The following is a 10,984-nucleotide window of genomic DNA, read 5'->3' as shown; positions in this document are numbered from 1 at the left end:
ATGGTTCTTACAACTGGAAGTGGTTCTCATTTTAGCGGTCCCCTATATATATATATATATATATATATATATATATATATATATATATATATATATATATATATATATATATATATATATATATGTTGTATGTATATGTGTGTGTGAGAGGAGGATGCATTACCTTTTGTCATTTAGCAAGCGTCCTCAACGTCTGGCCCGGGACGTTCTCAACGACGACAGTCTGCTGGAAATGGTGTTGAGGCCAGGCGCCGCCCCACGACGTCATTTACGGAGCCCCACACCGGTTAGCCTAACAAGTGACCCAGGGACAAACATGTTATTTTAAATAGATGGGAAGTAGGTATGAAAAAATGGCAAACCACAATTGTAATTAAGGTCGGAAAGGAAGAGAGAAGACAAAGGGGACATTGGGTTTTTTATTTCCTTAGCAAATTCATCATCACTATTTACTGCCATCGATCTCCAGATTGATTCAGTGATGATCTAAGTATACACAATTCAACAACTGCATATTCAACGAGAACTCCGATCCAGAGACAGATTTGGATTGGGATCTGTAAGTTGAGTGTTGGAGGATGGCGACGAGAAACAGAACGGTTCTGTTTAGGAAGTATAGAGACGCATTGAAAAGCGTTAGGGGTCCCCCTCCTCCTCCGGTGATTGAGTTGGCCAACGCCGCTTTGTTTAAGCAGAATACTAAGTATGCTCCGCTTAGTACCCAAGATCCCGGGTATGTTCTCTTGCCAATTCACTCATATACAATCCATGTGTTCCTTCCTTAACATGGGTGATTCCCAATCCAACTGTTAACATGAGTAATTGTAACTCATCAGGTCAAAATTAGGGTCAGTAGGGGAGGTTTTATATGTAAAAACAACCACTTGTTAGAGAGAGATGCAGTTTCTGGTTGTAGATAAAACTTATTTGGTTATACATACATAGACACCCCTTGCGGCATACTCATTCTAAGGATTAATGTGATAAATTGTTGTTCATAAGATTTGGAGATAATTTCATTAGTTTAAAGATCAAGATCAGTGTAGTGTTGCATACAAAACTAGACTTTTAGGATGATGTAGGATACGGAATGGGATGAAAACAAAAGTTAAGCTACCGAGTATTACTATTTGATGATATGCATGCTTTATAGTTAGGTATTGCTTTCACTGAAGTTGCATACGCGGAGGCACTGAACAGCCTCATGGTTGTAACAAAGTTTTTGGTTATTCTTAGTCGATGTGATTCAAGTGCCAGGGAGGAGAGACGCTAGTCAAGGGGTTTAGGTTTCAATTATGCTTAACCCTCTTAGCTGCTGCCATATATTGTTCAGTTGTACTACACACTGAACTTCAGTTTTCATGACATGTTTATTGTGGTCGTTTCACAGGCATAAGCATTGACAATTCAAATCTACATTCTTATTTGCTCATCAAGTACAAAGCATTCTTAAATATAGCCAGCCAGCCAGCCACTTTTAAATTTAAATTTAATCTAACCGAAACTTAGACCACTTGTCATTAACCGAGCTCCACTGTTCTGCAGCAGATGTGCATAACTCTCAACAAATTCTTTAAGAACTTGACAATTGATAGCAACTGTCTGAACACATTTTCATGGCTTCATACCCAAATTTCAAGATCCAGTTGAGATTAGGATTGTTGCATGCTGAACGTAGATCTCATGTGTACAGTTAGGGGGGGGGGGTAGGGGTGCCCATCACTCATCACTCACAACATCCAATCAATTTCCGCCATGTCATCGAGCTTTATTCCATCACTAGTGATGGTTTTTAGTGGAAATGCCCATCACTCACCACACACTATCAAAATCATTAAAAAAAAAAAACAAAACTAAATTGCATGTTCTTCACGCGTGAAAATCTCAACGCGTTTTAAAATTGACGAATGATAGAAAGGGGTGGCGGCGGTGTTCCCTTGCATTCCACGAGTGATGGAGGTGCCATCACGGGGAAATTAAACCCCTCTTAAAAATATGTCCTTTCCTTGAATACGGTCTTGTATGTTTATATTATATAGTTTATTTTTGTAGCCTCTCATATTCATTTGTTTAACAGAAATACAGGGGCACTAACAGTGGGTCTTCCTCCTGCTTGGGTTGATTTATCTGATGAAATAACAGGAAATGTGCAACGTGCAAGGTCTAAAATGGCCGAGCTGGCAAAGACTCATGCCAAGGCTTTGATGCCATCTTTTGGTGATGGTAGAGAAGATCAGCACAGGATTGAGGCTCTAACCCATGAGATAACTGACCTTCTTAAAAAGTCCGAAAGAAAATTAAAGAAATTATCTGCAGCTGGGACTTCTGAGGATTCAAATATTAGGAAAAACGTTCAGGTATACTACTAATCACTCCCATATTTCCGTCTTAATAAATAATACGTGCTAATGTTTTTCCTTGGCAGCGTTCTCTTGCCACTGATCTTCAGAGCCTCTCGCTGGAACTCAGGAAGAAGCAATCAACTTATTTGAAGCGCCTTCAGCAGCAGAAAGAGGTAATTCTTATTTTAGTATAAGTTCATACGTAATCAAACGACTGATTCATTTATTGGGCTTTGGGGAAATACGCCATACTGAAGAAACTATTCATTTATTGTATGTAGGGTCCAGATGGGGTTGATCTTGAAATGAATTTAAATGGAAAGCAATCTCCAAGGGATGACGATGAATTTGATGACTTGGTATGTTGAATTCTCCCTGCTCTACATTTAATTTATCATTGCCCGCAAAATGATATAGTCTAGACCTATGTTGTCAAAGACGCAAGGCGCAAAAAAAACGTGGGCTTTTTTAAGAAAAGCGCACATAGAGAAAAAAAAATATAAAAAATATGTTATGCTTTGAAAATAAATAAGATTCCACATATAAAATTAAAAAAAAAAAAACTATTATATATGCCATTTAAGATCATGTAGCTAATAGTTAGTAGCAAAAGTTTAGGACTTATATGTTGTAAGTTTTGGGTGTGTGAATAAAAGTCTCAAAAGGTGGTAAATTCTTTGTCCCACATTGGTGTGGGAACAAAGTGAGTGGTTGTTTATAAGGTAAAGTCTTTACTACTCCATTGTAGCTTTATGACATGTTTTACCACAAGTCCTACCCGTCCGCAGGGGGGTGCAAAAATGAGTTTCTGAGCTTGAATTTGGTTGAACTCGTGCGTGCCCACACCTGCGGACACGAATGCAGCTCCGAAAACCCCGGGCCCGCGTGAGCCAGTTTTTGCACGCACTCAGTTTCGTGTTTTAATGGTCATTTGTTTTTGTTCTGTTTTACCTTTTTCCCCCTCAGCAACGTTTTTTGCGCCTCAGAACCGTTTTTTCAAAAAAAGCCCATTTTTGCGCCTAGACTCTAGACTGATGAGATCATATATGTAGGGTTTCAGTGAACACCAGATGGCAAAATTGAAGAAAAGTGAAGCTTTCACAGTGGAAAGGGAGAAAGAGATTCAACAGGTTGTGGAATCGGTTAATGAGCTCGCACAAATCATGAAAGATCTTTCCGTCCTTGTCATTGACCAGGGAACTATTGTTGATAGAATCGACCACAATATTCAGAATGTTGCAGCTTCCGTGGATGAAGGCCTTAAACAGCTGCAAAAAGTTAGTTCTCAACACTATATCCAGGGGTGTCAATCTTATCGGGTTTGCAGGTTCTATATAAACATGTCAACCTGCCCTAAACATGACCTGTTTATTAATTATAATTAAATGGGTTAAAATAGTAAACCTGAAGGTGACCCTTTTAATTATAGAGGCCAATCCAAACATTACCTGTTAATTAAACGGGCTAATATGACACTCGAGACCTTATTATTTTCATGTTGTCACCCTTAAAAAACATCACATGTAGTATTTGAATCACTGATTACGTTTTAATGTCTGCAGGCGGAGCGAAGTCAAAAACGAGGGGGGATGGTAATGTGTGCTACAATACTTGTTATCATGTGCTTTGTAATGTTGGTTCTATTAATCCTTAAGGAGATTCTCTTCTGATCTCATGTTTAGTATTTCAGTTACAAAGTTACTGTTTTGACCCTCACCTGAGATGATAAGGGTATAATTCAAACTCATGTATAGATGATTTTACACTGTAGATTTCCTTGCTTTTTTTTTTTTTTTTTTTTTTTTTTTGTATTGATTTATTCATCAAAAAGAATGTTATTATTTTTAACTTGAACCTTTTTGATGTATATTTTTATTTTAGATTTGTGTCGGATTAGATCCTTTCTCTTCAATTGAAGTTGAGTTTCTCATTAGTTTAGTTAGTTGTTGGTTTTTGGTTATTTTGATTATCAAGACAGGCCAAATTGGTTGAAATAATAATTATTTATAACTATTAAAGTTAATTACACAAATAGTCACACATTTATGGTTTTAAGTTTAAAATGTTTTATGTGAGCTCTTTTTTTACATATTTGGGTCTACAACATCAACTTCTTTTAAGATTATATTTGAAATTTGCGACTGGTTTACCTTTTGATTATCTTATTATAGAGGCCACCTATGTAACTAAATTTGTATATTAGTTACTGAGACCATAGAGAGAGATCGAAACACATTGATGTGCGCTTAAACGCTAGAAGACAGGTTTTCCACAGAAAATTAATAGCCACAACCATATTATATTTGTTGCCAGACATATTTACAGCCATAATACTTTGTGCATCATGCAGAAAATTAAGATAAAAGAGTTAAATGTGGCGATCGCAGATCCGGCCACCTAAACGTCACTAACTAACGCATCTAAACTAGGAAATCAAGATACGAATCGGCCATCTTTTTAGAAGCCACATCTCGCCTAACTGAACCCCACTTGAGGGCAGCTCGGATCTTACACCACCTTGCGCGGGGTGACCCATTACTTGAGAAACATATTCCAAAATCAGAAGAAAAGATATCTATAGTTTGGTTACTTGGATCTATGAAGAGTTCATTTCCTTGCCATAGGGATGTCCCAGTATGCCAATCATCAATATTAACAACAGCAGCAGCAGCAGCTAGATCCGCGTCATACATGTCATGCATTCCAACTTCACTTTTAAGCTGTTCATGGCGTATCGGCATCGAGACTTCGAAAACGGATGATGCATCCATCGGTACCATCCCATCCAATTCTTTGTAAACCTGCTGCTTCATAGCTTCCACCACAGGCTGCATTCAAAGAAACATCAGTTTTCAGTATCACAAAAACCACATTCTATGTATCTGAAATACATACCGTCTGAAGCACAGAGAGTTTATCGAGCGGAAGAAAGTTTTGGCCGTCAAAAGTCGCACCTACAACCGTCATAATGGAATTAAGAAAAATCCCGGTCCCATCTGCACCACTTCTGCAAATGTACAACTTATCATCTAGAACACAATCTTTGGCATGCTTGATTATTGTGTCCCATGTCTTGCTAGATGATCCACCCAGTAACTACAGTTATCCAAGCCTTTAGAAAAAAAATGCTCATTTTATATAAAACAGTGAATACTTTTATTATTTTCTTACCTTGCGAAGCGAGGTCTGGTTGGTAACATACATTTGCAGAAAGTCTTTTACAGTGCATATACGGTTTGATGCTAAGCGTTTATGAAAAACCCCGTCTTTCGCTATCTTTTCCAACCGCCAGACGTCATCATTCAAGGATGGAGGATGGTGCTTCCTGTATGCTGAATCAAGCAAAGCACGTTTAGTTTAGTTTCTAAGGTTTAGGGTTTAAAGAAAGATTCTTACATTCTCCGCGATGGTCTTTTACTATGAATGCCTGGCTTTTGGCTTCTCTAATTCTTGATCCAGTACACGTATCCTTCTTGACCCGTGCACCGATCATAAACTTTCTGCTCCTCCTCCAGCTGGAGTTATCGGTAAAACATAATTCACCTAGATCAGCAACACCATTTTGTAAAGTGACCAGCAATTCACCAGTTATCAGTGGCCTTCTGCCATCTCTTGCAGATATGAGTTTGGCATCGAAATCTTTCTCAGGCCAATCTTCTTCATCATCGGCCGAAAAATCGCCATCAAGTGCAACAATCTCTACTTTCAGTGATGAAAAGGGTCCACTTGAGACAACTTTGTTAGAACTCACATCAAACAACACTAGTTTCACAGCTTTCTTGTCCTCGGATTCGATCCTACTGCCGGTGAAGAACATATTCGGCAGCTTCGCCTGAAACCGCAACTGCAAGGGCGTTGTATAACATGGTTGTAGCGCATTGATAGGCAGATCTATCCTAGGTAATGTACAAAAGAAGCTTTGACAAGATTGTTGGACCTCCTCCCGCACCTGACAAACAAACTAATTGTTAGATTATTCGATACAAGCCCATCCTGCTGGCTAGTTTACTAATTTTTAAACTTACCCATCTTCGAATCAATGGTTCTAACGTTGAGACCAAATCTTGTGTAGATGTAATCCTTCGCTTGGCTTCTTGATTAACAACTGTAAAGTAGTCTTCTTCTTCTCCATACAAAGATCTCTTGAAACCCATTGATGATGAACTAGAACAAGAATACAGAATCTAAAACCAGATAAGTATCAACTGCTAGATCCACCAAGTTATATATAGGCGTAGGTATCAAGGGAAGTTGTATGAAACTTCCAACTCAACAACTTTATATATAGTTGACAAGTACAACACAAGGAGGGAATGTGTGGGCTTGTTTTACCCCTTTACATAATAACAACAAAGGATTAATAAGATTTTAAATTCTAAAATAAGGGTACAAATTAAAGTTGACAAGTACCACGTAATAAGGGTACAAATTAAACAAGAAAACCGCGTAAATGTTGACAGGAACCTTCCTAACTACTTCCTTCCACCACAACCTACATACAAAATGACCAACGCTTTCTTTTTATTATTATTATTATTATATAAAAACTTAACTTTTATTAGAATAGAACGTCTGTTTCATAATTTCTTTTAATCTGTTCGTTATTTTCAAGTAAAGGCATGACGTAGATTTTGATAGAGAAACCTGGTGAGGAGGAGGATCCGGTTCACTAGAAATAGAAAGTGACAGGTGTCCTCGAAAAAATCAAGTGGGAAGAGTAATTTTTTTCACGAGAGAAATAAACATGCACATGCAAGTCACATGCGATCTCCCCCTATTTTTAAACATCCGTAACTTTTTTATACATCATTTGTTTAAAAAAAATCATACTATAAAATCAAGCGTCTTTTTATCTTTAACATGAGTACCATATTGTTATTTTTTTCAAAAAAAAATTTTGAAAACCCAATTGTGTATTACATAATGAATATGACGTAAAACACAATGGAAAGTAGATAAAAAACAAAATCAATGACAAACAGATAAAGACATAATAGATAACAGATTAAAACACAATGACCATAACATATAACACAGTGGCCATAACGTATAACACAATAAGTATCAAACTAAATAAAAACACAAATGATGGCAATAAATAATAGACACAATTGATGACAACAGATAAAAGACACAATTGAGAGCATATTAAAACACAATGAACAACAAACTAAAAACATAATACACAACAAACTAAAACACAATGAAAAAGATATTAAAACACAATGGGCAATATATTAAAACACAATGGATAACAAATTAAACAAAATGAACAGAACCAATAACACAATGTATAGAAAGCCCAGATATAACATCCTCTTCATTGTGTCATATATTGTGTTATAGGTTCTTAAAAAAATGCAATGGGTAGAACCCAAATTAACATTTTGTTATGGGTTTTGATAAGAACACAATGTATAGAAACCCTAATAAAACGTAATGACCAAAGCCTAGTTAAAAGACACAATGACCAGAACCTTCAACATAATGCAAAAAAAAAAAAAAAAAAAACCAATAAAAATGACTTTTTTTTTAATTTTATTTTTGTATGACAGTATGGTACTATATTAAAGATAAAAAAGACTCTCGTTATTATGATGATTTAAAAAAAAGTCATATGAAAAAGTTATGGGCGTTTTAAATTTATGAGTGGAATTGGCATGTGTCTTGCATGTGAAGAGAGAAAATCCATAAATATAGGATTCACTTTATGCCCTTCCATTTTTTTTTTTTCTTAAAACTAATTTTGAACCCTTCAAATCTAAATTTCTTATCTTCTTATTTATATTATCTTTGTATTTGTTCCTAACCGCAAGAGAAACATTTGGTTGTGTGTAATTGTATAAGGCTGCAGAGTAGCCTGATGGAGATTGGGTCTCGTTTGGAAGGTTCTTGGAAATTATGTGAACCGCGTGAAAAATATTTAACCAAAAGTCGTTGCTGCTCGTCATCCATTCTTTGGATTAGTAGCTTGGAGCTCAAGTAAAACTTTAAGCTAATAATATGCTTAAAAAAAACTTACGTTATTGTTGATGATGGTTAGTTGGGTTTTAATTTGTTTCAAATGGAAAAATCACGAGAATGACGTTGATGATGGTTAGGTTTTAATTTGTCTCAAATGGAAAATCACAAGAATGACGTTTGACTTTTCAACTTTACGAAAATAAACATTAAACGCGTCATGGACTGCCGCATTTACGGAAAAACATGCAAGTTTTGTGTCTGGACGCATAAAAATAAACCAATAGAAACGAGCCATGTGGAGGGATTCCAACATTGCGTCTGTAAGACGCATTTGCTTCGCTTTTCTATGTTACGCGTCAGAGCCGTGATGCATCATACGACTCAAGAGGCTCTGACGCAATGCTTTGATCCCAAATCCTTGACGCAATCTTTTTTGTTTTTATTTTTTAACCCTGATGTAATGTTTGTGATATTATGCTTATTTTTTTGTGTTCATTATTTTTATAATTATTAATATTCACTATATATCCATTATTTCGTCGGCTTGACAATTTTTAACGTACACCACATTTTTAATGAAGATGAGATGCTATTTTTTCCTACTCTGCTGCATTTTTTGTCGAAAGTATTATGTATTCGGTTCAAAAATATTTTCATATGACTTTTTTCTTAGCTTTAGAATTTAAGATATTATCCGAACAAGTGATATGCCTCGAGGTAAGCTCTGTATTTCGAAAAGTAGGTGTGTCTTGTGATTTTTAAGGATAACTTCAGTCTGGAAACCACAAAGACCGAAATGACAAAGCCGATGAAACATTCAATCTTTAACGCTTTAGTTTTTTGATGTTATGTATTTTAGTTTCTTAATTGTTACTAGTTTAAAAATCGATTGCACGCTTTAACTAAACATGAATCAAACATATTTAGATTACTTTAAGCCAAAGCTCATAATTAAACACTACTAAATATAAACTATTGCTAATAATAATCTGTTACTTAATAACATAATTAAACTTAATAAAAACACTACTTAATAGTTAAAGATGGAATCAGATGAGCAGTCTGAATTAGTGCCACACTTATCCCCTCATGGATCATGTAAGTTGTATCACATTCGTAATCCATATCCTCATCTCATCGTGGTACGTACTCCTCACCTGAGTCTAGTACGTACCGGTCGGGGACTTGTTGAAGCTGTTCACATTCTAATGCCCATTTCCAATCAAAACCATCGTCACACGAGTCAAAATCTTCCGGGAGAACTGGTTCAACTTCAGTTTCTCCTTGTTGTTTATTTTCCTCTGGAAACGCGATATTAAATGCCTAGTCCCAATCAAAATCATCATTGTCAATGATATCATTGACATCTTGCGCCAGAGCAGGTTGTAGCGGTTCAACCGGATGAATGAAGTGTTGAACCGGTTGATGTACCTGTTGAACAAGTTGTACGGGTTGAACAGGATGAAGTAGAGAAAAGTGTCCGGATAGTCCCTGTGGTTTGCTCCGATTTCACCTGTAGTCCCTACATTTTCAAAATTACAGCTATAGTCCCTAACTTTGGAAAGTTTGTTCACGGATAGTCCCTAGCGTGGATGGGGGTTAGTTTTCTCAGTTAAGTGTGTGTGAAATTACATAAATGCCCTTAATATAAAACAAAATAAATTAAGGTGGGGCCATGTTTTTTATTTATGTTAGGCCCTAAAGTGTGAGACTGACGCATCAAATTAACACAACGGACTACGGTTACAAATTGGGCTTTACCGGGTTAGTTAATATTAGGTTTTGGACCTTTATAGGTCACTTGGGCCAAGCTTTAGGCCATGTGGGCCAAGCAGGCCCAAGGGGAGCCCATGTAGGGACTTGGGCTTAGGTTAGTATATAAACAAGTTTTCTACTTGTTTTAGGGTTGAACATTCATAATTACAATTTCTCTAGTTAGAGAGAGACAATTGGTGGTGAACTTGTACCAGACGATTTTGCTTGTCAAAGTAATAGAATCGTGTGCAAGTTTAAAGGTGATTCGGTTTGTTCTTCGTTTCCATATTTTCGGTTCGTATTTTCATTGTTTTCGATTTGTTCTTGAATCACATCAAGTTTGGATTCCGCACAAACTTTGTGTTGTTTGATATCATTGAAAGATCCGGTTAAACAGGACTTACAAGTGGTATCAGAGCCTTTAGAACCTATTTCTAGGCTCGGTGTGATATCAAATATTCAAGATTTCGAATTTTCGTTCATCGCGTTCTTCGTGTTCTTCGTTGTGTTCTTTGAAATTTTATCAAAAATCTCTATATTTTGGTGATCTGTGATTCTTTGAACGTTGTTAGGATTTGAATTTTTTTTAAGTTTGAAAAGGATTTAATAATCCCATAATTTTCGAGATTTTGGTTAATAGGCTTTTGAAAAGGTTCTTTCTTTCCAAAATTTAAAAATAAATTTCAAACTTTCCATTCATTGTTCCTTATCCAATGGTTTCAAGTCAGATGGTCAGTTACAAATATTTTTGAATTGAAGATCGCAACTCGCAACCACCTACACGATTTCGGTTCATCACGTTTTCAGTCGCAACTACGGTTACGAGTCGCAACCGCATCCATTGACTCGCAACCATCGTTTTCGTATCATTCCTTTCCGAGTCGCAACCGAGTTCTCGGGTCATCTTCATCGCAACCGCGGTC

General features: G+C 36.5%; 2 protein-coding genes across 2 annotated transcripts; one reads left to right on the top strand and one right to left on the bottom strand.

The window, feature by feature from the left end:
- The first annotated feature begins 232 nt into the window (after positions 1-232).
- LOC110929494 (syntaxin-43) lies at positions 233-4,127 on the top strand. The gene is made up of 6 exons (XM_022172648.2): positions 233-733; positions 2,078-2,357; positions 2,426-2,515; positions 2,624-2,701; positions 3,395-3,619; positions 3,905-4,127. Exons 1-6 carry the CDS (start codon positions 579-581, stop codon positions 4,010-4,012), a joined length of 936 nt encoding a protein of 311 aa, XP_022028340.1. The 5' UTR covers positions 233-578; the 3' UTR covers positions 4,013-4,127.
- A 478-nt stretch (positions 4,128-4,605) lies between these two features.
- LOC110929493 (calmodulin-binding protein 60 D) lies at positions 4,606-6,603 on the bottom strand. The gene is made up of 5 exons (XM_022172647.2): positions 6,368-6,603; positions 5,739-6,291; positions 5,514-5,674; positions 5,238-5,438; positions 4,606-5,170 (listed from the first exon to the last, which is right to left on the bottom strand). The coding sequence occupies exons 1-5, from the start codon at positions 6,494-6,496 to the stop codon at positions 4,763-4,765; spliced, it is 1,452 nt and encodes a 483-aa protein (XP_022028339.1). The 5' UTR covers positions 6,497-6,603; the 3' UTR covers positions 4,606-4,762.
- Between the last annotated feature and the right edge of the window lie 4,381 nt (positions 6,604-10,984).

Source organism: Helianthus annuus, chromosome 3 (genome assembly GCF_002127325.2).
Source record: "Helianthus annuus cultivar XRQ/B chromosome 3, HanXRQr2.0-SUNRISE, whole genome shotgun sequence".
NCBI lineage: Eukaryota > Viridiplantae > Streptophyta > Magnoliopsida > Asterales > Asteraceae > Helianthus > Helianthus annuus.
This window is presented reverse-complemented; position numbering and strand designations above follow the sequence as displayed.